The sequence below is a fragment of the Gopherus flavomarginatus genome, chromosome 1 (assembly GCF_025201925.1).
Source record: "Gopherus flavomarginatus isolate rGopFla2 chromosome 1, rGopFla2.mat.asm, whole genome shotgun sequence".
Lineage (NCBI taxonomy): Eukaryota > Metazoa > Chordata > Testudines > Testudinidae > Gopherus > Gopherus flavomarginatus.
Genome location: NC_066617.1, coordinates 231,405,274 through 231,429,896, shown reverse-complemented (window position 1 = coordinate 231,429,896; position 24,623 = coordinate 231,405,274). Strand labels below are relative to the sequence as shown.

The window sequence follows — 24,623 nt, the reverse complement described above, 5'->3', positions numbered from 1 at the left end:
CTCAAGCAGAAGAGGCGTGGCCTCAAGATTTAAAGGTCTGGGGCATCAGCTGTGGCTGGGAGTGCCAGGGCCCTTAAATCACCTAGGAGGCTACCAGTTGCAGAGGTGGCTGGTAGCCCCTGGGTGAACTAAAGGGCCGGAGTCTCCAGCCACCGTGGAGCTCCAGGCCCTTTAAATGCCAGCCCCAGCCCAGCTGCCAAAGCTGCAGGCGGGATTTAAAGGGCTTGGGGATATAATTTTGAGTATACATGGTTTTTGCTTTACGCGATAACCGCGGAATGGAACCCCCGCGTAAGATAAGACTTGCCTGTAGATTTAGCAAGGTACTATTCTGCTTCCTCCCCACATTTAAATGTCTTTGAAATGGAAAGTCCCAAGAAACAAGTATGTATTGATATCTGTGTGTAGTGTTGTTGCAGCCATGTCGTTTCTCTAATATCCTGAGACCAAAGTGGGTGAGGTAATATCTTTGAATGGACCAGCTTCTGTTGGTGAGAGACAAGCTTTTAGTCTCTCTCACCAACAGAAGTTGGTCCAATAAAAGATATTACCTCACCCCACCTTCTCTCTTTATTGATAGCTGTCATATAAGTTAATTAACAGCCATAGCTGTGCTTAATCCTGTTTTTTCTGTTAGATCAACTAACTTGTTTCTGAGAAAGTTAATCACTACCACTCGGGACTAAAAATTAACTCTTACGTGCAAAGTATCAATGTGCTACTATCAGCATTTAATCACTCACGGAAATGTAACTACAGGCAGTATGGCCCTAACCCTATGAGGTGCCTAGCAGTTCCTACGGAGTTCAGAGGGATCATAGGGCACTTAGCACCTCTTGAAGCACTAAGAAATGTGCAGGATCAGATTCCAAATGAACATGGGGTCCCCAAGTGATAGGTCAATGTTGAATGATACAGGGCTCAATCCAACTCCTATTAAATTCAATGAAAAACTCCCATTATTCAGACAGAGGCTGGATTGGACCCATAGTGACTATCATATTAAAATAATGGAAATGTAATTAAACATACCCTGTATCTTTTCTTTGTGCTTGTAGAAGTGCGCAGTTTGAGTGATATCTGTCATTCACATCTGCATCTATTTAAGCAGCTCTATATCCATTGTATCTGCAAATGAAGGAAGGAGTGACCCATTTTCAATTAATTTATGATTTATTTTTAATATATTTTTCAACAAATAAATTCTGTAGTGAGAAATTACCACGTTCCCTTGAAATCTGTACTCTGCTGTGAAAAAGAGCAGCATTAAGGACTGGCCTCAATGAGACTAGCACTAAGGATGAAAAAAAGTGGGGTAGTAACTTCCTGTACATTTGCTGAAGCTGCTCATCTTCTTTTCCCTGTCACACTTAGTTTTTATAACTTAGTGAAAATGGCCGATCTCTAATATGAAATCAATGTTTCAGGAATAGTCATATGAACTGCCAAAGCAAATCAAAAGGGGTACAAACATGGCAAATAAAAATTTATTTTCTAAGTCAACAGAAGTCACACTATTTACCCAGATTTCATTTCTCATCTATCCTCCCCATCCCACTTCCCTCAACTAAAAAAAAATGACAAGTCTCATCATGGCTACAGCAGGAGTGAGATCCTGGCTTTACTGAAGTTAATGGCAAAACTTCCATTGACTTTAGTAGAACCAGGATTTTATCCCAGATGTCCTCAAATATGCCTGAGGCCTATTTCAAAATGTATTTGTACAAATAAAATGTACAGACACAGGGCTTTGGGCATGTGAACACAAAAGTGCAATTCTGTATATACCAGTTCACGTGGGCCAAACCATAAACGTGTGCCCCGACAGGTGATTTCTCTACTACATTGTTCAGAGGTAGTATGTGACACTATCTGTATTGGTATTCATGCACAAATTTATAATAGAACATGTTGTGAAAATGAAATATGATTTTGACTAAAACGTTTCCCTACTGTTATTTTGCACTGTACAGTATAATCAATGGTGCTGAAATCTATGTCGTATGTTACTCTTTTGTATATACCATACATAGACACAACAAAATCTTATAGCATGTTAGCTTGAATTTTAATCAACATTTCTATAGTGCATAATCATTGGACGAACAGAACAGTAATCTCTGAAGGGCCATTGTTTAGCGCTACTATATAAAGCAGTATTTATATCAACATTATCTCATTTGTCATGGGAGAACACCTTAACCACATTCAAAATCAGTTCTGTGAAGTGACATATTAAAATGTTGTATGATAAATATCAGATACCACAGTGATTACTATGGAAAAAGAACCAAAACAGAATTTAAAGCAGACTAGAATGTTTGTTTCAATACACTTATATTGCAGAGGAATATTTTGCTATATTTAACAAATACCTGAGTAAATATAGGTGTGCACATAGAAGCCAATATAATCTCTGAAATACAGTAACAGCCTGTATCAACCAGCTACATCAAGTTGTTACTAACAAATAAGGATAAACCTTTAAATATTTGTCTCTATTAATTTTTTTTTTTTTTTTTTTGCCATGGATGCTAGCTACAAGGAACAATGTCATATGCTTATGTATACTATGGATCTGGAATGCATTACAGCATGGCAAAAAAATGTTCATGTGTATTTATTGTTGCATCTTTGGAGCTGTGGAGTGTTGGTAGAGGAAGAAAGGGTAGAGTTACTTTTTTACGGAAGTCAATGTAAAAGAATTATCCCTAGAAATATACTTTTGATTCTGAATCTTGAAGTAAGCTGGAGAGGTGACTTCTGCAGACTACTGGAAGCTTGCTGCTAAAACAAACTATGTACAGTAGAACCTATGCTCTGTAAAATATGGATGATGAATTCTTAGTGATTGGAAAGCTTAATTATTTTAGCTACATGAATGGAACATGCTGACCTACAAGTTATATTTGTCCATTTTTGCACCAATAAATACTTCAATGTCACCATATTATTTGGATTGTATGGAATGAGTTTTGGGGAGTATTTAACACAAAGAATAGAATATAGATAGATAGATAAACATATAAGAGGGTAAACTAAATGGTGAAATGAGACTAAACTATAAATGTAATTATTGTACAGACATTGCAAGGATGGATGACTGCTTTTTCACTGGGCGGTTGTCCTTAGTGCTAGCTACTTGAGACTAATCAGTTACTTGTTTTTCGTGGGCAAAAATTACATTATAATATTTTTCCCAATAAAATAATATACATGCAGAGCACTGTGCAGATTATCATCTTTTTAAGCAGCTAAGTATGTTATGAAGTGTTAGGAGTGATTCTTCCCCAAGATTATAGTGGGTGATCATAATAAACTAATGGATGCTGAAATCCACCACTGAAAGGAATGGAGGAGGAAATCTGCAACATTGCCTTATGAACAGTGCAAAGGAGAATGGTTTGCAACTATGCCTGATAGTCTCTTGTTGAGGGATTTTAGTTAAGAGATTTATCATACTGAATACTATTGTAACTAGGGTGACCAGATGTCTCCATTTTATAGGAATAGTCCTGATTTTTGGGTCTTTTCCGTATACAGGCGCCTACTGCCGCCTACCCCATCCCGATTTTTCACACTTGCTGTCTGGTCACCCTAATTGTAACTCAATAACTAAACAGGAGATACCAGAATTGAGAAATACACTGCATTAGGTCTCTTCTGAGAGTCTATGGAGTTGATTAGTTCTCAAAAGCACACTACTGCCATCTGCTGCATCTAATGAGCAACAAACTTATTATTTAGATTTAGCTGTGTTTAGATTCTGTTTGGGAGAACAGAACAACAAAGATGCTGGATGCTGTTGGTTGCTTGCTTTTCTGAAAGACACACTAAAATCTAAAATGTGGTTTGCTAATGAAAGGTACAGAATGAGTATCCACTCACCAAATGTGTAGCAAAATAGCTCATTGTTGTACATGGCAGGTGGCTACTTTGCATAACTTTAGAAATTTAGATTATAATTCAGTCCTGATGAGAGGATCATTGTCTGCTGATTACCTGTTCCTGGTGGCCGAGATCAAAGGCCCAGGCTATACAAAGGAAAGGCTGAACTATTCATGATAGTTCTAATTCTGAGACAGTTACGAACTTGTAACCATAGGGAAAACCCAGTTGCGGGTTTTGAGGACTGGCGCCTACCAGAGCCTGAGGTTGGAGTTGGGGCGATCTCTGGCAAGCTTTTTAGCATGTGTGCAGGTTCTTTTATTGTTTGCAATAGGTTTTCTCTGTAATTATTTCACTTTAAGAATAAATGTGGTTTAGTGATAGCTGTATGGTAACTTGTAACTGCTTGCAATTACAGCTGTTGATAGCCTTCAAAGGGAAAGCGAAGCACAGATGCTAGTCTGTTTAGGCAGGGTCTTCCTGGGAATACCACAGCGCAGGTAGGAACTGTGCAGCCTGGAAAAACCCATGATCAGGAGGGAGAGACACAGGTCTCCACTCATGAAAGTCAACAGCTGAGGAGCCAGGAGCCTAAAGTGAGTGCTCTTGCTGGACTGGGGGTGGAGTGGGGGGGTGGGAAGAGGGAGAAATACAAGTGCAGTTGCCCTAAACTGTGACAAAGAAAATAGTGGATAGCATAGTATTGTGATCCTAGAAGCACCAAGAAGGATTGCATTGTGTGTAGACCCTGTATACACACGAGAGTAACTATGACTACTAGTACCTGTTATCAATTGCAAGGATGATAAATGTGCTTAACTTCTAAGATGGTTAGAGCAGGGGTGGCCAACCTGTGGCTCCAGAGCCACATGCAGCACTTCAGAAGTTAACATGCAGCTCCTTGTATAGGCACCAACTCCGGGGCTGAAGCTACCAGCGCCAACTATCCAATGTGCTGGGTGAAGGGTGCTCACTACTCAACCCCTGGCTCTGCCACAGGCCCTGCCCCCACTCCATCCCTTCCCACCCCTTCGCTCCTCCCCAGAGCCTCCTGCATGCCACAGAACAGCTGATCTGGAGGTGTGGCGAGGCGTTGATCAGCAGGGCTGCTGATATATTACTGTGGCTCTTTGGCAATGCACATTGGTAAATTCTGGCTCCTTCTCAGGCTCAGATTGGCCATCCCTGTGTTAGAGTAACAAAGGGGATCTCAGAGAGTTTCAGCATCCTAATCCACAGGGATGAGGCAATCAGGCCAATGGTTAGAATTCATTGAGACCAGATGGACCTAACTACTCAAAAATGGAACTGCTGTCATGGATAGGTCCTGCTGAATGTTCCTGCTGACTGGGAGAACAAAAAAAGTTTAAACAATGTGCAAAGAGAACCAAAATGAGAGACCCTCAGTCAAGCAGGGGTGAAGAACAGTAGGGTATGCTGACTAGGGACCAGGTGCTTCACCAGAAGATCTGGACTTGTAAATTGGTTCTATTCTGTTCCTGTAACTTAACAGGATGGCTTAACTTAACTTGTAGGAAAGCATAACGTTAGATTAAACTAAATACACAAGGAAACTGTTGCTTTAAAATACCTTTTTCCCTTCTAATGCCTTATTCTAGGGGTCAGCAACCTTTCAGAAGTGGCGTGCCGAGTCTTCATTAATTCACTCTAATTTAAGGTTTCACATGCCAGTCATACATTTTAATGTTTTTAGAAGGTCTCTTCCTATAAGTCTACAATATATAAACTGTGGCTGTATGTAAAGTAAATAAGTTTTTTAAAAAGTTTAAGAAGCTTCATTTAAAATTAAAATGAATTTTAATTAAACTGGTGGCCAGGACCTGTGCAGTGTGAGTGCCACTGAAAATCAGCTCTAGTGCCGCCTTTGGCATGCATGCCATAGGTTGTCTACCCCTGCCTTATTCTAACGACTATTTTTTTTTAAAGAATGCTGCAGGTCTACATTACTAGTAAAAGCTTCCTGAAGGGAGGAAATGCAAGTGCCCAAAACCCAGTCAGACCTGCAGAGCAATATGTTATTGGTGTACACGGCATAGTCTGTATCTGGGTCCTGGTCCAACTGTTTAAGAAGATTCCATCCCAAAAGAGGTAAGGACAAGAGACAAGACTTGAGGTGAGTGCTCTCAGCAATGCAAAAAGGGACAAAGGTGTAGTAGTGCCATAATTATAACAAAACACACACACAGGCAGCATTTCTTGCTTTGCCTCCTTTCTTTCAATGCTGTTTAGCTAATATTTAGAAAACCACAACCTCAGTATAAACCTTCCATTCCAAGGAGGAAAAATGCAGCAGCCTTAGAAGCTTCCAAGCATCCTGACCAGGCTCCATTCCAATCTCTGGATTTCCTGCACATGCCCAGATCCTGCACTCAGACTTGTGTAGAAGCATGTAGTTCCAGACCGTCTTACCAATAAATGTCACCTCTTTCCTCCCTGATCTAGAGAGCCACTTCAAATGCAGTGTCTGCCACTCTGTACAGAGCAACACTTGTCCAGCACTACTGAATTCCTCTGGGATATTTTGGACAGAGAGGATGCCCTGCTGGAAATGTTCTCGGTGTGGAAACCCTCCTCTTGTGTGTGTGAGAGAATGTGGGGTAAGAGTTGTTAGCACCAGTAAGAAAGCCCCCTCCACCCCCCGTACAGCCAGGCACTGAAGCGGGAAGTACACACGGAGCAGACAATGACCAGAATTCAGTCAGGCACAGGTGCAAGGCAGTAACCTGGACAGAGGCCCCAGTGCTCCCATCACACGCAGAGAGTGTTGAGCTCGCGCTGTGCAAAATATGCGGCCACAGGCGCTGGGCACGAACAAGTCACCTTCTGTCGGCGCAACAGTGGCCGCAGCGCACGGCCCTTAGCTCAGCCTGTTTTCCGGAGCTCGGCCCCGGAGTGGCCCCAGGGTTTTTGGCGCCCTAGGCCGGGGTCCCTCCGCGCTCCCAGTCTTCGGGGCACTTCAGCGGCGAGTCCCAGAGCCAGTGAAGGACCCCCCCTCCCCGAATTGCTGCCCCCGCAAACCCTGGCGCCCTAGGCAACCGCCTAGGTCGCCTAAATGGTGGCGCCGGCCTTGCCCCGGCCCCGGCCTGCGAGTCAGGGCGGCAGCAGCTACCGGCTCCCAGCTCGCTCCAGCGCGCACGGGGCGGGAGGGGGGGGGCGCGCGCGCGCGCGAGCGCGCTCAGGGAGCTAACAGTCTGGGCAAGCAAAGAAAAAGGGGGAAGGCGAGTGGCCGTGACGTGCCAGGGCGTCGCATCCCTCCGGACCGGCCTGTGCCCGCGCGGCCACCCGCTCCCCAGGGGTATTTCTGGCCCTTTGTGACACGCCGAGCAGCTTATGGGTCCCCGAGCAAAGAGGAGCGCGCGCACGCGAGCACAGCAAAACAAACCACCTCCCCTCGCTCCGCCGCCCACGCGCACCGCAGCCCGCGAGCCAACGTGCGCATGTAACCGAGGCTCCCCCTCCGCATGCGCACGTTTGTCCCTGTGCGTGCGTCATTTTACTCACCAGTCCCTGCTTCCGCCCGACCCCGGGAACCGCAAGGAAGGCTCCGCTTTAGCCTCTTCCGGTTTCGTATCATGTGACGTCCCTTGTCCCTACACAACATGGCGGCTTCCATGTTGCTCCCCGCGGCGGCTCCGGAAAAGCTGGGGTGAGTCTGGGGGCGCTGCTGTGGCGCCCTCTCGCCCTGCCTGACGCTGGTGCCACAGGGGGCCGCTCCCCGGTGCCGGCGGGGGATCCCACCCCCCGCGCTGCCGTTAGCAGCAACCGTGGCCTGGGAGGTCCCCCCCCCCCCGGTCGGCAGCGACATAAATACGACGCGCTGCGCCTGTCTCGTCTGTGTCGTGCAGCTAGTCAGCGCCCCTCCCCCCCCGCAGAGGTGTTATGAAGCAGCAGCAACACTTCTGGATCCTGCCTGAATATTTGGGGCAAGAAAGACAGAAGTCAAAGATAGCAGAGTCCTGTGGCACCTTGTAGACTAACAGACGTTTTGGAGCATGAGCTTTCGTGGGTGAATACCCGCTTCGTCAGATGATGAAGTGGGTATTCACCCACGAAAGCTCATGCTCCAAAACGTCTGTTAGTCTATAAGGTGCCACAAGATTCTTTGGTGCTTTTACAGATCCAGACGAAAACGGCTACCCCTCTGATACTAGAAGTCAAAGATGGTTCTCTCTCTCTCTCTCTCTCCACAATGCCTCATTGCAGGCCTGAATGAGAGCAGGGCTGGAGGTGGTGGTAACAGTGGCAGGAAATTGTAGAAAGGGGGAGGCTTTCAGAAAGAGGTTATCATGAGTTCAGTTTTGGCTGCAGCAGATTTATCTTGATGGAGAGCCACATTGATGCAGAGCTGTCAGAGGCAGGCTGAGATGTACTACTGGCTAGAAATTAGAATTGGAAAGGTAGATCTGAGAATTATCTGTAGTATTTATACACCCAGACAATATTTAGAGGGGGAAGAGGGCAAGTACAGAGTTTTAAGGGCCCCACAGACAACAGAAGAGCGGAAGAAGAGGATCTACCATAAGAGATGTCCGAGGAATAATCCAGGAGATGTGAAAATAAGGGGAAGAAGGTGGAGTCAAAAACTGTCAGTGCCAGCCTCATCTCCCCCATGTCATAAGCCAAAGAATAATGTGATAGAGTATGTGTGATCAGCATTATCATGTCAAAAGCAGTAGAGAGCTTGAGGATGAGGTGCTCATTTTTTTTAGCCCAACTATGATGATTATTAAGGCTGCAAGTTTGTCACGGATTCTGTGATCTCTGTGACTTCTGCAGGGGCAGGCCGCTGCTGGGGCAGTCTTAGGCTACTGCCCCTCCCCCCCCCCCCCAGCAGCAGAAGTTTGGGTTGGGAACTGAGATTTGGGGCACAGGAGCGGTGAGGGCCCTGGGCAGCGCTTACCTCTGGAGGGTTCCACAGAAGCGGCAACATCCTTTGGCTCCTAGGGGGAGGCGCAGTCAGAGGACTCTGTGCACTGCCTCCATCTACAGGTGCCACCCCCACAACTCCCATTGGCTATGGTTCCCATTGGCTATGGTACGTGACCACACCTCTGCCTAGCAGCTGTGGGATGTTGCCACTTCCGGTGCGGCACAGAGCTGGGTAGGGAGCCTGCCAGCCCTGCCAACCCCTACTTTCCCCCAGCACCAGCGCAGGTCCCAGTCCCCCCCGCCACCTCTGAGGACCTGTGATGCCCCTGTGTCCTCCCCCCCCACCCAGCACCGCCAGCTGCCCCCCTCCAAGATTTAATCCTTTCTTGTATCCATAACATATGCAACAATTTATCCAAAATGACTAAATTGGAAAATTTAAATCAATGTATTTAAAGATTTAATCAGGGATCTATAGTACAAGTCAGGGGCTGTGAATTTTTGTTTACTGTCTGTGACCTGTCCATGACTTTTTTACTAAAATACCGTGACTAAAATGTAGCTTTAATTATTACTACTGGCCAGACAGAGTTCTAAAGACAAGTTTTGGTGCTTTTATTTAAACTAATGTCTGAAACTTGTATAGAAATACTGCTTCTGTGAATATTTGGTGTTATTTAGTATATTTGATTTTATGACTTTTGTGTTGATGACAAACTTGAAATTTTTAACTATGCAACAAAAATGTGCTGATGACCTTTCATAATACAAGTGATGTACTTTACCATCCTTAGCCATAAAAAATACAAAGCTATTCTGAAGAAAGAAAAACGAAAGAAAAAGAGACAAGCACTTGCCAGATTAAGAGATTCAGGTAATAGATAAGTCTTTTTTGTTGCTACTTTATAAGGATGTATCAGTAATTTTTTCTTGTCATAAAGAAAAGGAAAGGAACATTAAAATGGAGCCACAGTATCTGAAGGACCAGAAGACACAATTTTAATGATGCTCCAGAAGAATGAGATTTATAAAATAGAAATTTCCTTTTGGCGATCTCAGCATGTAGTGTATTATTACCTACATACAGTGTCAGATGACTTAAAACAATATATACTAAATATTTTTGAAGGTTCTTAAAGGTTTTTTAAATGAATTGTAAGTTTAAATCTACAAGAGTAAAGGAAAGCATGTACACTAAAACATGAATATCTCTGAAGAAATGGCATTTTTGATGTTTACTAATTTAAAAAAAACAAAACTAATGTAGCCCTAATTTGAAGGTTTATATTATAGCATTTCTGTTACATATAGTGGTGAAGCCCAGAAGAAAAGCTATATTTAGCTGTATGTACAGGGATATGTTACTTTTTCCTCAGAAATCACAGAAAAAAGTGAACCACTGTCTGAAGAGGAGGAACTGGAAGAAGAGGAAAAACAACTTGAGGCTGAAAGGTAAATAATCTAGAGTTTAAAATAATATCTGCAGTTGAAAAATTGTCTTTTAGTCTTTTATTTAATTTCATGTTGAAATCTCTGACAATTATATTTTGTAAATCAAAATCTATTTTTATCCAAATTATATAGTGTACAGTCAAATTTCTCTGAAAAATTAACTGTGGATCCACCTGAGTTTCCCGTGCTCAGCAATTTCAGATAAACTGGACTTCCTTGTATCCATAACGTATGCAACAATTTATCCAAAATCACTAAATAGGAAAATTTAAATTGGTATATTTTGCCTAGTTTTAGCTCCAAGGATAACCAACAAACATATGGCTGACTATTATAGTCTGCAAACATATGGCTGAACATATTATATTATGTTCTAGTCCTGCCCAGAATTAATGTTGATCTATTTGGAACCATATCCCAAGAAACTCGTAATCTGGCAACAGAATAAAAACGGAAGTATAACTCTTTAAAATTCTGTTCAATTCTACATTTTTCCAAAATCAAAATGGCACTTTGGTATCAAAAGAATGTGAATAAGCACCTTTTGGGGGAAATGTAATGTTAAGGAAAAAAAATTGTAATATCTTGATGTGTTAAATAGTTATAACTATGTTTAATAAGCCTGCAACCGTGGCACCGGAAATATAAACAAAAGTATGTCTACAAATTACTGATGAACACTGGACTTCTCTTGCTAAGTAGCATCTGATTTTATTGGTAGGCAAAAACTACATGAGGAATGGTTGCTGAGAGAAGAAAAGGCTCAAGAAGACTTCAGGCTCAAGAAGGAAAAGGAAGAGGCCATGAGAAGACTTCAGGAGGAAGAGGAGGTAAAGTATTAATTGAGAACAGTGTTTAATTGCAATATACTGCCCATCATTTGGGGAAAATATTAATGTCTTTCTGTTGTGTAGCAGCTACACAACGCTTAGAAGACTAGTATGTTTGTTTTTTTCAGTTTTGATCTTAAAAAACATACAAATCATTCCTCACCAAAGGATATCTATCCAATGCTCTGGCCACCCTTGACATAAATCTAAAAACTCAATTCTGGAAAGGTTACAACATATAGCATGGTTGATGGCAGGATGGATAAAATTCAATTATTTTTTTAAATTAAAAATCAGTTTTAAAAAATAAATAAATACAGATTTATTGTTACAAATTGTGCAGACTTAAAATTTAAATTTGAAATGACAATATGAAATATTTTAAGGCCTATTTGTGATGGGTTGGACCCCCTGGGATGTCACCTGGTGTGCTGGGACATCACTGAGTCAGACTATTCTGCCAGCTTGGGCCCCCTTTTACCTGGTCTTGCTGGACTAGGCTCCCCAGCCTTTTCCAGCCCAGCACACCTGCAGGGCCACACCCAGCTGCACAGAGAGACAGAAATCTGCTCTGGGAAGGCTCAGCTTAAGGGACTTGCCACAGTATCCAGATGTTCACCCGTCTTTCCGTCGTGTGTGTCATCCACCTCCCCTCCCCCCGCTGGAGTACAAACCCAAAATTATATGAAATTTGCTTCTTCCCTTAATGTGGGGGAGGGCCTGCACAACTCCCCACCCCCTCCTTCAGAAATCACATAAACTGGATTATATTGTAAAACAGAAATAAATTTATTAACTATTACAGGTATATTTTAAGTAGTTAAGGAGGTAGCAGATAGAACAAGGCAGATTACTAAGAAAATAAAACAGAGCACATAAACTAAGCTTAATACACTAAAGAAACTGGTTACATGTAAGTTCTCACCCTAAATATGGTTCTAATAATCTTCTTCACAGGTCAGACACCCTTCCAGCCTGAGTCCAGTTCTTTCCCTCAGTTCAGCCTTAGTTGTTTCCAGTAGTCATCTTGGGTGGGGTAGCAGGGGAGAACTGATGAACTGGCTTACCTCACTCCCCACCCTTAAATAGGATTTGCATAAGGCGGGAGTCCTTTGTTTCCTAGTTTGACCCCCCTCACCCCAGCTTCTCCTGAAAAAGTACAGAATTCAAGATGGGTTCCAGTATCAGGTGACATGGTCACATGCCTCTGTAGGGCCCCTGAAGCTGTTCTTCACAGGCTGACCCACATGTTCATAGGAAGACTAAGATCTTTTACAGTCTATTGTCTCTTGCTGATGGGCCATCAGCTCTGTCTGGCTTTTTCATTGTTGTACCTGAAGTATTAGCTGGGGCATCACCCAAAATAGCATAGTTGAAATACAGATACATAGACAATATTCCTAACTTCAGTTACAGAACTGATACAGGCATACAAATTGGATAATCACATTCAGTAAATAACCTTTTCCAATAATATCTCACATGAGCCATCGTGCATAAAGTATATTTCAGTTATGTCACATTCATATCATAAGCATATTTTCATAAAGAATATGGAATGACCCATCACACTAGTTTTATTATAATCTATTAAAATAATTTACAGTAAATAAAAATATTTAAGCAATGCATGCTTGCTGCCAAGTTTTGAAGAAAGTCAAACAGTGAACTGGTGGAAGTCACCTGGAATCAGAGTTTGCTGAAGCACTGAGCCAGCTTTTGATAGCAGTAGCTCTTCTGCAGATGCGTAGACAATATTGTTTTCATCTCAGTTTATTCAGCAAATTCAATTACATTATCTTAGTTCATTCAGAGTTAAGAAACCAATGGGGAGTTGAAAAAGCATATTTTCTTATACCAGTCTCGGTGTGAGAGGATAAGATTGACTAGTTCTAAAATCTTGAAAGACTTGGTGATCAGTTCAATTCACTCTTTTCCTCCTTTGGTATTCACCCTTTCTTGTCAACTGTTGAGAACAGGCCAATTCCACCTTAATTGAATTGGCCTCCTTAGCACTGACCCTCCACTTGGTAAGGCATCTCCCATGTTTTCATGTGCTGTAATATTTATACTGCTCACTGTATTTTTCACTCCATGCATCTGATGAAGTGGGTTTTAGCCCAAAAAAGCTTATGCCCAAATAAATTGGTTAGTCTCTAAGGTGCCACAAGGACTCCTCGTTGTTTTGCTGATACAGACTAACATGGCTATCACTCTGAAATCTTTACAGATTGTTTCCTTTGTTTAACAAATCAGTTTAAATACAAAACATGTTTTAATTAACCTTTTTGTTATGTATCCAGTGCTTTGCAGGTAGTGTTATTTAATAACAAAAATTTTAAAATATTGTCTTTTTGTGCATGTTTAATTGAATTCAAGTATCCATCCAAATAAAGCCTGACACAGATTACAGGTACAATATTATCTAGTAAATAAGAAGTGCATCACTTATGATTTTTTACCATATAAAAAATGTAAACATTAAGAATCTAAATAAATGTAAGTTAAGCTGTATAATTGCTTAAATGTATATAGATATATATTATGTATCCTGGTTTGCAAAAAGTACCAAATTTAGTGGAAAGGCTACATTTAGTTGCAAATCAACAAGTTATAATGGTTACCAAACAATGAGGATCAACACTTCTTTAGGAAAATAATTAAGATGTATATATGCAAAACAGGATTAAAATTAAAGATTTAAATCGGGGTTTATTGCTTAGTGATTTAAAAAATAATTAAAATTGACAATTTAAGTTGCCTTGATATAAATCAGTCCACCCTAGGTGATGGTTTTGGATTTACCTATAGTTTTCTCATTCACGTATATATGTGTATGTATTGTATTTTTGAAAGAATATTCTTTTAATCACTTACCAAGAAAAATGAACAGTTTATCTTTTTTCTCATAAAGAGAAAGATAAAAGAAGAATGGGAAGAACAGCAAAGGAAGGAGAGAGAAGAGGAGGAGCAGAAGCAACAGGAGAAGAGAGAAAGAGAGGTGATGCCTGCACTAGGAGGATAAACACACTGCATATCCTCTTACAGTACCAGATATAACAGTCTTGACTTTATGCATCTGTTTATTAGCGTTAGAAAATGGGGAATGGAAATAATTGATGGGTGTTTTTCTGAGACCTGGAAATAGACCCTCTGTATTTTATTTTAATGAAGCCTTATATTGGGGATAAAAATTAAACAAAAATAGCCTCAGTCCTTCAGTTTGTATAGCAACATATGGCTTCTTGTATTACACTTCCCCTGTAATTATTTGCATTGGGGAAATATGAAGGTATATTGCTGGCACCCGTTCTCCCATGTGCACTTAACATGTGACATGTTAAAGATAACTCTTAACATAGTATTGTATGTTTTCCCTGTCAGACAGCTGAGCAACCTTAATGTAATCATTTTTAAAAAGTTCCTTACATTGATCTGGAATTACATTGCTGCTGTTCCTTAACAGTGTTCTTACTCAAAAGATTTTACAGGTCCTCTTTACCTGACTCATTCATCAGGATGTATCTTTTTCATAACTTGTTGGGTGGGGAAGAACACAATATTGAAAAGTGTTAACAGCTGTTTAATTAATTCAACCAAAAAAAGTTATTTGGTAGAGTATCTGCTTAGAATTTAGAGAGATTGTAGCTGTTTTCCTTGATTTCCTCCTGCAAAGGTCCAAAGTCAGGTTGACCCATTGCTGTCATCAGGGGAAGGATGATCACAGCTTTCTGGAGTTTAACCATCTCATTTCAACTTCTCCAGAGCAGCAAGAGATGAAAACTGATCTGATCCTACTCAGTTTCATTTAGAGCTGCTTCACCAGAAACAAAGATGTGATTCAGCCCACTGCCATCTTCAAGTAGCTGCAGCAGGAGAGGAGAGAGAACAAGTAGTTTTCCCTCCTGCTTTTAATATGGAAGATAGCACTGAGGCTACTGTACATAATACATTAACTCCTTGCTTAACGTTGTAATTATGTTCCTGAAAAATGTTGCTTTAAACTAATCCAATTTCCCCATAAGAATTATTGTACATGTGTGGGGGGAGAGTGAGGTTAGGTTCCAGGGAAGATTTTTCGCCAGACAAAAGACATTATATACATATACCGTATACGTTTTTAAATAATTTTCAACAAACAATTTAATACCGTACTCACCAGTGATTGTGAAGCTTGGTTGAGGCAGAGGCGTAGGAGGGCCAGGGTGAGGAGGCATGCCCTGCTCTGCCCACCTGGCGCTCCTATCGGGGGTCGGGACATGGAGGCTTGCCCACTCCCCGGGTGGAGCAGGGCAAGCCTCTCTGCCGCAAGCCTCTGTGCCCCAACCCCGTTCCCCACAGGCGCGCTGGGCGGGTAGGCAGAGCAGGGCAAGCCAAACAACCTTATAACGGAACATTGCACAACTTCAACGAGTATGTTCTCTAATAGATCAGCAACGTAATAACAAAATGTTAACCGGGAGGACTTTAAGTGAGGAGTTACTGTACTTCTCCAGTAGAAGCAAAAGAGTAACACTGACAGGAATTGTCAGTCTTTCTCTCTGGAACTACTGAGGAAGTGATATGGGTGGCGGTAGCCACCAAGACACAGATATGATCATCTAGATCAGGGGTTCTCAAACGGGTCAGGACCCCTCATGGGGTCGTGAGGTTATTACACAGGGGTTCGCAAGCTATCAGCCCCCACCCCAGACCCTGCTTTGCATCCAACATTTATAATGGTGTTAAATATATTTTAAAGTGTTCTTAATTTATAAGGGGGGTCGCACTCAGAGGCTTGCTGTGTGAAAGGGGTCACCAGTACAAAAGTTTGAGAATCACTGATCTAGATAAAGTAAAATGGGGGTGAGTGGTAAAAGTGGACAGTAGACTAGGAGGATAGAAGACTGATCCAAATGTAATGAAAGAGTGGAGACTGTAAAGGAAGGAAAGAGTGGTTGGACTTGGTTCAGCAGTCAGCACTTGTCCAGCTGGGGCAGAATGACGTCCCTCATTTCCCAGCTCCTGTTTACCCAGGGATATTGTGCTGTCTGGCTGCAAAAGCAGTTCCACCCACCTCTCCCCCTCTCCCTCCACTTAACAGAAAGTTGCTATGATGCATGTCTTTTGTGTATGATTCTAGATGTCCAAACCAAGATGAAGGTATGAGGAGACCTCAAAATGGTGGGATGGACTGAAATGGAGAGAAGAGAAAACAATAGAAAGATTAAAATGAGAACTAAAGGGGAAGAGATTGGTAGAAATAAGGTGTTAGTTGTGAATTCCTGGAATCCAGTAGACAATGTAGAAGAGCACTACCGAGCTGACAGAATAAATGTCATGCTTAAAGTAAAGGGAGTGCATATTTGTTGCTTCTGGCCAGCGGAAATTTGTGAATTGTTAGCTAAAATTGGTTCCTGAATTCTTCGTGGTCACCTGATGGTGGTCCACAGACAATTACGTGGTCAAATGGTGCTGACTCTGCACCTTATTTCAGCTGCTAAATTGCATTAAAATCAATATAAATACATTACATGCTCTCCTAAAATTGCTCTTCAATGTAAACAATTGCTGTAATTTCCCAGGAACTATATATGATCAACACTCGGAAGGGAAGTGGTCCACATGATTGTGACTGGGAGGGGAGTTGGGTCCATGAGCCATTCATTATTAGTATGTGGTTCAGTCCATAAAAAAGCTTGGGAACACCAGAGCTAAAATAAATTCCAAAACTTTTGCTATAGATGTTACTGAATGAGCAGTGTGTATGCAAAGAGGCCTATGACTAGGAAAATCCAAAGCTAACTTAATAATATTAAAAATGCATTTTAAACTTAAGTTGTCACTTCTCTTGGCTTGTCCTGAATTCAATTTTATATTTATGCCTACTCATCAAGCAGTGTGTTAGTGCCGCAGATATGTTTAGGTGTGCAAAGTAACATAAAGTTAGGTGGCAGCAAAAGTAGAGAAAGAAAACTACTAGTTTCAAAAGTAACTTTGTGAAGTGCTCTAGCATTTAGATATTAGAAAACACTCATCTACATTGAAGTCTTCTCAGATGTATCCTTTAACAACATTATAGGCGGTCTGACTTACTGCAAAGCAAAAAATAAATTTTCAGTGTTTTTAAAAACAAACCACCACACTTCTTTAGCGTGTATAGTCATTAAATATTGCAAATTAGGTTCTTAACTAAAGAAACCAGATGAATTACCTCCCTTCAGGGTTTTCACTAGTCCTGTGTTTGCACCATTTATAGGAAGCTGTGCAGAAGATGCTGGATCAAGCTGAAAGTCAGGTATGTTCAGTCTCTTTTCAATAAAGAACTGAAAGATGATTATTGACTACCATCTGAGTTTTGTCTTCTGGAATAATATTCATCTCTTCTGAAGAGAAGCTAATGGCCTTGTATAATTTAATATGTAATGGTTTCCATTAGCCATAAACAATGTATTTACTATCTGGAACATATAATTAAGCACATTTATGGCTACTTGGTAAAAGTGCAGCTGTGCGTGCTTGTGGCTGTTCAGGAGAGCCAGGTCTAAAATGACTTTGGGACTCTGCTTTCTGGGCCACTGAAGACTTGATATGATGGTATATTTTCTTTGAATAAAAGCACTGCAGCAGGAGAGAGTACTGATTCTGAAATAAAGAGGGAACCACTTGGGTACCTGGAAGAGTGCAGATCTCGAATTGGTAAAAAGTATTAAAATCTGCAGAATGTTCTTAAATTAGATCTCAGTGCCTGAATTCAGTCCCTCCATTTATTTAAAAGAAGACAACTCATTTTATCTCACCCAGGCAGTAAAGGTTCCTAAAGGTTCTTGCACTGAATAGACTCTTGCACCTATCTGAAAAGTATACTTAATTATAGTTACCCATTTCAGAGTTGATTGCTATTAGCCACATTGGAATAGTGTTTGGTTTCTCAATTATATTTAGACTGAGCAAGGGAACTTAACTTCTAATTGACAAAATGTGGATGGAATACTGCTTTGACTGTTTTTTGTTGTTGTTTTACTGTCTAGGGCTCTAAATACACCTTTGGCACTGCTGAAAGAGAAACAAAGGGAAAGTGTAGTATATTGGAGTTTGAAATTGAAAGATACAAGGTTTCAGTTAATGAGTTCTACCACTGCTGAAGCCACAAATGGCATTCTGCTCCTGCCCCCTCCCAAATGGTGCTATCACCAATAGAAGTGCCAACTGTACCTAAGCATAGCTTTCAGTTTATTTGATGTGAGAAGTGCTACTTCAACACTTTTCCAAACTGCTTTGCTTAGTAAAATGGGTAACATTCACCTTTTTAAGGGTGCTTCCAACTTTTCTTCTAGTCAACAAACATTTGCCATTTGGTAATCTCATACTGCATTTTAGGAGTCCCAGGCCAGTGGCTTGAGTACAGAACTAGAAAAAATGGGGAATTCCTGAGTTTTAATGCCAGTCATAGCTCTGGTAGAATTTTTTGTGGCCCTGAGCCAAGTTACTTTAAGTTTAGTACTTTATTTTTCCTATCTGCATAAAAATTGATACTTGTTTATCTACTTCACTGGGCTGTTGTAAGGATAAAGTAATGGACCCAACCCTCAGTTCCTGCCAGAAAGCATTCAGCCCAATTCAGGAAAGGGGGTGCAAAAGTGTCTTCAGCCACTGTTACACTCTCCCAGTCCTGGAGTTGCTTTGCTATCAGGTAGGTCTCTTCCCCGAGGATCCCCCTGTGCTAGAATGGTGGGCTACCCTAATGCAAGAAAGAATATTTCTAATTCTGTTTGAGGGTGTAAGTCCAGTGTAAGGACTGAGTACTGTCGTTGTTTGTAAAAACTTAATGTATCCTGGATTCTGGCAAATGGAAGATTTCCATTTGTGATCTTAAGTTCATTTTGTGTAGAGTTTCCAAGGAAGAGCTGTCCATCTTTGGCGAGACTAGAGGCACTTGGATGACCATACAGAGCAGTATTTAAAATACTTTGTTCAAAGTCATCTGGGTGTCAAAGGAGATAACATTGAGTTACATAAGTATTGAATTTGACTCCTTGCTGTCACATTTATTTATATATTTATTTTACTGTGTTCTCGTTAAGGTAATAATGTTAATTTTGTTTTTAAACAGCTGGAAAATGGCGCTACCTGGCATAACCCAGAACCCCCAGAGAACATAGGAACGGAGAAAGATAGAGCTAATTGCCCATTTTATATCAAAACAGGATCCTGCAGATTTGGAGACAGGTAACTGGTCAAATGTTGGGAATATAACATGGTTTAAAGGGGTTAGCTCCTTTGGGATGTCTTACAAGTTTGTGATCAGATGATCTCCTCATTATTGCTTGGTGGGTTTCCTGTAGACTTATTGGATAGGAGTCTGTTCTCAGTTATACAGCTGTGAACTGAGAGTAAAAGCAGTGCACAGTCAGAATTGGGTTATCCTTTTTTTTATTAGAACATCAAACTGCTAATAGTCTGGTCCCAGTTTTGATCTGACTGACTGATTCAGCAGAAGCATTTGCAGTGGTAGATCATTATGCCATCAGAGTATATCTAGTTTCCTATTATTATTGATGCAGCTCCAAAATCCAAAATTAATTAAGACATCCAGTCAGATGTCTTAATTTGCATACACTGCACCTAAAACAGCTACAAAAGCAAAGTAGTGCACATCTGCATGACTGGATGTGTCAAGTGACTTTCCAGTATCTCATTATTTGTACAGTACACATGATTATTGCAGATCGTCCATTTAGTTTAGTATGCTTTCTCAAAGAGTGTTCTAATCTCTTACTTATTGCCTCTGAAAACTTAATAAGCCCTAATGTGTTCCCATGACTTGAATCACGTGTTGCCTTTCTTTGGCAGTTTTCTGTTATGAAATATATAAAATGAATGGTACAGAAAGTCAGTAGGGTACTCTTACCATCTTGCAATAACAGAAGAGGTCGTACCATCAAATTGAAAGGAAACAAAATTAAACCTGAAATGAAGCCTTTTTATATAACTCATAAATAAGCAGTGGAAGTCTACATGTTGAAGTTGAGCTTAGTAGGATTCAAAGTTAGACTTGTGTCAAAAATGAAAACATATTTATAGGTGATAGGATCTGAGTATATGTCAATCAGTAATTGCTTAGAGATAGGAAGAAACTCTCTTCCTGTGAACAGCCTATTCCATAGTTGTCTGTTACAGGGCTTGCACCTTTCACTATAGTATTTGCCTTTTGCCGCTGTCAGACTTGATACTGAGCTAGATTGACCATTGGTCTGATCCAGTATAACAGAATCCTGTTTAACTGATCTAATTGGGACCAGGGCCAGATTGGATATTCAGAAAGTGGGATAATCTGGAGAATGAGAGAGTGCAATGCTGCAGCACTAACTAGCAGCACTTCTGGTCCTGGAGTCTTGGTGGTTGGTTAATGCAGCAAGCAGGAAAACCGAGGGTTGGATAAACGGGGTTCTACGTTACTATATCATGAACAAACCTACTAGCTTTATAGTAACATGGTTTCTGTATTTTCCAATTTTAGTTTCCTATCATATAAGGTTTGTTTGTATAGAGTTTTAATAAATGTGGTAGTTTGACTGCATTATATTTAAGATTTATGCTCCAAAGTGTGCTTCCAAGAAAGAACAGGCACATTTTGGACAGAGCTTTTTGACTGAGTTATCTGGGTGAACAGGGGAGTATTTGAAGCAGAGATCTTAAAGCATAGTGAACCCCTTCTCATTCAGAAGCAAGTCAGGGAGATTACTCACTAAGCTTCAAGCTATTATGGTGAACACTGTATTGCAGCATCTGAAGGCCACTTATGGCCACCAATATGATGTGATGTAGGTTAAAATAGAACTTCTGTGCAGAGCTGTCACTTGTAAAATGTGGTACTTCCATAGCCGCAGATGTTCACAACCTGAGGCCTAATTTTTCTTCCCCTTCTCAATCGGATGGGAGTAGTTTCACTTACTTCAATATGAGTTATTTATTGGTACTTCCATATGGGAAGTGGTATGGGAATCAGCATATTTCAAGGAGTAAAGCAGGTCATTCAAGACAAGTTTCCTGATAGTTTAAAAGCATCCTGCCATACACAAATGCTATCAGTGTTCACAAACACACAAAAAATCATGTTAGAAATTTAAAAAATGATGACAGGAATTTATTCAATGTGGTACTTCCATAGCCGCAGATGTTCACAACCTGAGGCCTAATTTTTCTTCCCCTTCTCAATCGGATGGGAGTAGTTTCACTTACTTCAATATGAGTTATTTAATTTTGCAGAGAAGAAAGGACGGGCTCTTACAGAAGTAAGACTTTAAAATGTCTTGCAAGACTCTTCAAAAATTGAACAGATATTTCAAAATAGCAGCATTTGAATAAATTCCTTTCATCATTTTTTAAATTTCTAACATGATTTTTTGTGTGTTTGTGAACACTGATAGCATTTGTGTATGGCAGGATGCTTTAAAACTATCAGGAAACTTGTCTTGAATGACCTGCTTTACTCCTTGAAATATGCTGATTCCCATAATTACTCTAATGAAGCTCCTTTTTAGAATATTTTCTTGCAATTCAGAGCTGTTAGTGGGTCTAGAAATAGCAAATGTTTGCAGCTTTAGCAGTGTAGCCTTTGCTGAAAGTGAGGTGTTTTTTTCTTTACCATAAATTATATAGGTGTTCCCGCAAACATAACTACCCAACATCTAGTCAGACGCTTCTGATCAGAGGTATGTTTGTTACGTTTGGGATGGAGCAGTGTAGAAGAGATGACTATGATACAGATGCAAGTCTTGAATACAGTGAGGAGGAAACCTACCAGCAGTTCTTAGACTTCTATGAAGATGTACTGCCTGAGTTCAAGAATGTGGGAAAGGTTATTCAATTCAAGGTATGCATATGAGCCCAATGATAATTATCACCTCTCATTGTTCCTTTGCCAGTTTTGACTAGTGTAAATTTCAATTGTGGAATATGCCATAGCTAAGTTTAATGTACAGTTTCTCAATTTCAATTGCATATTTCTGATGGTACCTGTAAACTAATCTCTGTGTCATCACAGAGGATTGTATTTCTTCAAGTTACAGGTGAAATCCCTCCCAAAACTTATTCTGGGACAAACTGACAACATATCTATAAAATTATCTTTTGAAACAATCTTCTTATTTCTTAGCCCCCATCTTAGTAAGCTTTCGAGCAGTCCAGTAGATTCTCAGATCATTTTCAAGGCTGGAAAATTTTACCAACCACCTACTAGCCCAAGGATTAAGCCTTTTAGCCCAAGTAAAGATAGCTGTGCTGTCATGGCAGTGCATCTCTCACCTTCCCCCCGTCCTCTTACAAGCTATGCCTATGGCAATTAAATGGAGTAAAATGGTTATGTGCTTGATTTATTTAGAACGCAGTCCACTTTCTGTTTAATTCACTTTTAAAAATGTAACTTGCTACTACGGATTGGTGGAGAGCAGAAAAATATTTGACAAATTGAACTAGTATGAAAGTAAAATGTTTGAATAGTACATGACCAGTTAGAAATGGTAGAATTTGTTGTAGAAACTGCAGCTTTGACCAAACACCAGCTTTTTATAGTTGCTGCAAGTTTGAGTGGCGTTGGACCTCCTGCACCAGGTTGCAGGGCAACTCAATCAAATTTGGCCTAGCTGTCCCTTCATCGTGAGCAGGTGCGGGTGGAGGCCAATGAGAAGGATGGTGACAGGGATCCATGTGGGTTGAGGCCAGGCTTCCCAGGAGGCTTGTCCTGCTCACCACCCAAGCTCTGTGGTGAGTGCTGCTGCCTGCACTCGGCCCTGCTGGTGCTGGCCTGGCACTTTGTCCTGATGCAGTTTTGCCTCCACCAAGTGATGTGAGCTAGGTCTGCCAAGAAGGTGCTTCTGTGTGATCTTGAGGACTTCACTTTCTGTGGCTGCCCAGCTTCATCAGAGGATGGGCTTGGGGAGGCCTAAGTGAATGGGGCCGGGCTGGGACTTGTGCCTCCCACAGGCACAGGGCTTGGGACAGCGGAGCCCCAGAAGTTGCCCACAGGCCTTCAAAGGTCTTTGTGCCTGAGGCCAACTCTAGAGCACAGGACCCTCCACACCAAAATCACAACTTTAATCAACTCTGGCTACAACCTTTGAACCAAAAAAACCCACAATTTTCTTTTCTGACTGCCTTAATTCTGATCTATTCCAAGAAAAAGAAATATCTTCTAATGACCAGTCCTGATTGTTTTCCATTTTTATCCTTCCACTCTGTTTCCTTTTGTTGGACTCTCTACCTTTCCTTTCCCCAAAAATATTTTTCTCCTATGTACAATACACTTGTCCATTGTTGGGAATTGTATTACAAAACAAAATTCCCACCTGAATGCTGTGAATTGCATTGTTGATAATGAGGCTTGGGGGATCAAAAAGCAAAGCAATACACTGATTTTTTTTATGGGATTTCATTACACAGTAGTATATACAGGAGTTGAGTTAGCTGATGATCTGGCCAGAGTCAGAAGATCTGAAATGCGCGTTGGAATGACAATAGTTGAGGATATTGATGCCTTATCAAGGAAAATATTAGCTGAAATAAATGGTTGAAAGACAAGATCTTCTGATACCAAAGGATTTCAGAAAATAACATCCACTATTGTGAGAGTAAGGACACTGTAGGAATGAACGTCAGCAGACACAGGACCAAGATATATGCACTCTGCAAGATGTTTCAGGAGCAGGCTTTCACAACCACCTATGCCTTTGAATGTAATATTGAACGGATTTGACACATTGCATCAAGCCCTTACAAAGAACCATGTAGGAGTCACCTAATTCCTTCTCAGATTTCATGCCTGACATAATTATTGTGAGACAAGACAACAACAAATTCCCACAAGTCCAGGTATAGACAGTGCTCCTAATGCCAATCCCAGTTATATTGCCATGGCAATTAAACCTGCTTTTCATCAGGTTTAACTAACATGGTGATAAACACTTGAAGCTGAAGAGCCTTGTCAACACTAAAGCTACCATCGGTTAACTTGCACTGGTAGGTATTTTTATAAAATTTCCTAGTGTGCACATGGCTTATTTCTTGCATGTCAATGGTGTGATCTGTGGCACACTATTGGTAAAAGCTTGCCTGCATTATGCTGCTGTGGGGCCTTTCTATATCTAATGCAGGGGTTGGCAGCCTTTCAGAAGTGGTGTGCTGAGACTTCATTTATTCACTCTAATTTAAAGTTTCATGTGCCAGTAAGCTTTAGAAGGTCTCTTTCTATAATTCCATAATATATAACTAAACTATTGTCATATGTAAAGTAAATAAGGTTTTTAAAATGTTTAAGAAGCTTCATTTAAAATTAAATTAAAATGCAGAGCCCCCTGGACTGGTGGCCAGGACCCGGGCAATGTGAGTGCCACTGAAAATCAGCTCGCATGCTGCCTTCGGCACACGTGCCATAGGTTGCCTACTCCAGACCTAATGGCTTGAATTATTTTACAGTGTCTGAGCCAGAAATGTTGGCTGTATCACTACTTACTAATAAGCTAATACACATTCTCTATATTCAAGTATTTCACTTATATCTGTCTGAAAATTCCTATCCTAAGCATT

At 41.0% G+C, this 24,623-nt stretch overlaps 1 protein-coding gene across 4 annotated transcripts in view; it reads left to right on the top strand.

Moving 5' to 3' along the window:
- Positions 1–7,448: 7,448 nt before the first annotated feature.
- ZRSR2 (zinc finger CCCH-type, RNA binding motif and serine/arginine rich 2) overlaps positions 7,449–24,623 on the top strand; it is a 30,460-nt gene continuing 13,285 nt past the window's right edge. For all 4 annotated transcript variants that reach the window (XM_050964189.1, XM_050964181.1, XM_050964197.1 and 1 more), the window contains exons 1-8: positions 7,449–7,555; positions 9,573–9,652; positions 10,155–10,230; positions 10,952–11,060; positions 13,975–14,061; positions 17,299–17,337; positions 19,153–19,268; positions 21,702–21,915. In XM_050964189.1, the coding sequence (XP_050820146.1) occupies positions 7,509–7,555; positions 9,573–9,652; positions 10,155–10,230; positions 10,952–11,060; positions 13,975–14,061; positions 17,299–17,337; positions 19,153–19,268; positions 21,702–21,915 (768 nt within the window). In that variant the 5' untranslated portion in view covers positions 7,449–7,508. The remainder of the gene's footprint in view (positions 7,556–9,572; positions 9,653–10,154; positions 10,231–10,951; positions 11,061–13,974; positions 14,062–17,298; positions 17,338–19,152; positions 19,269–21,701; positions 21,916–24,623) is intronic.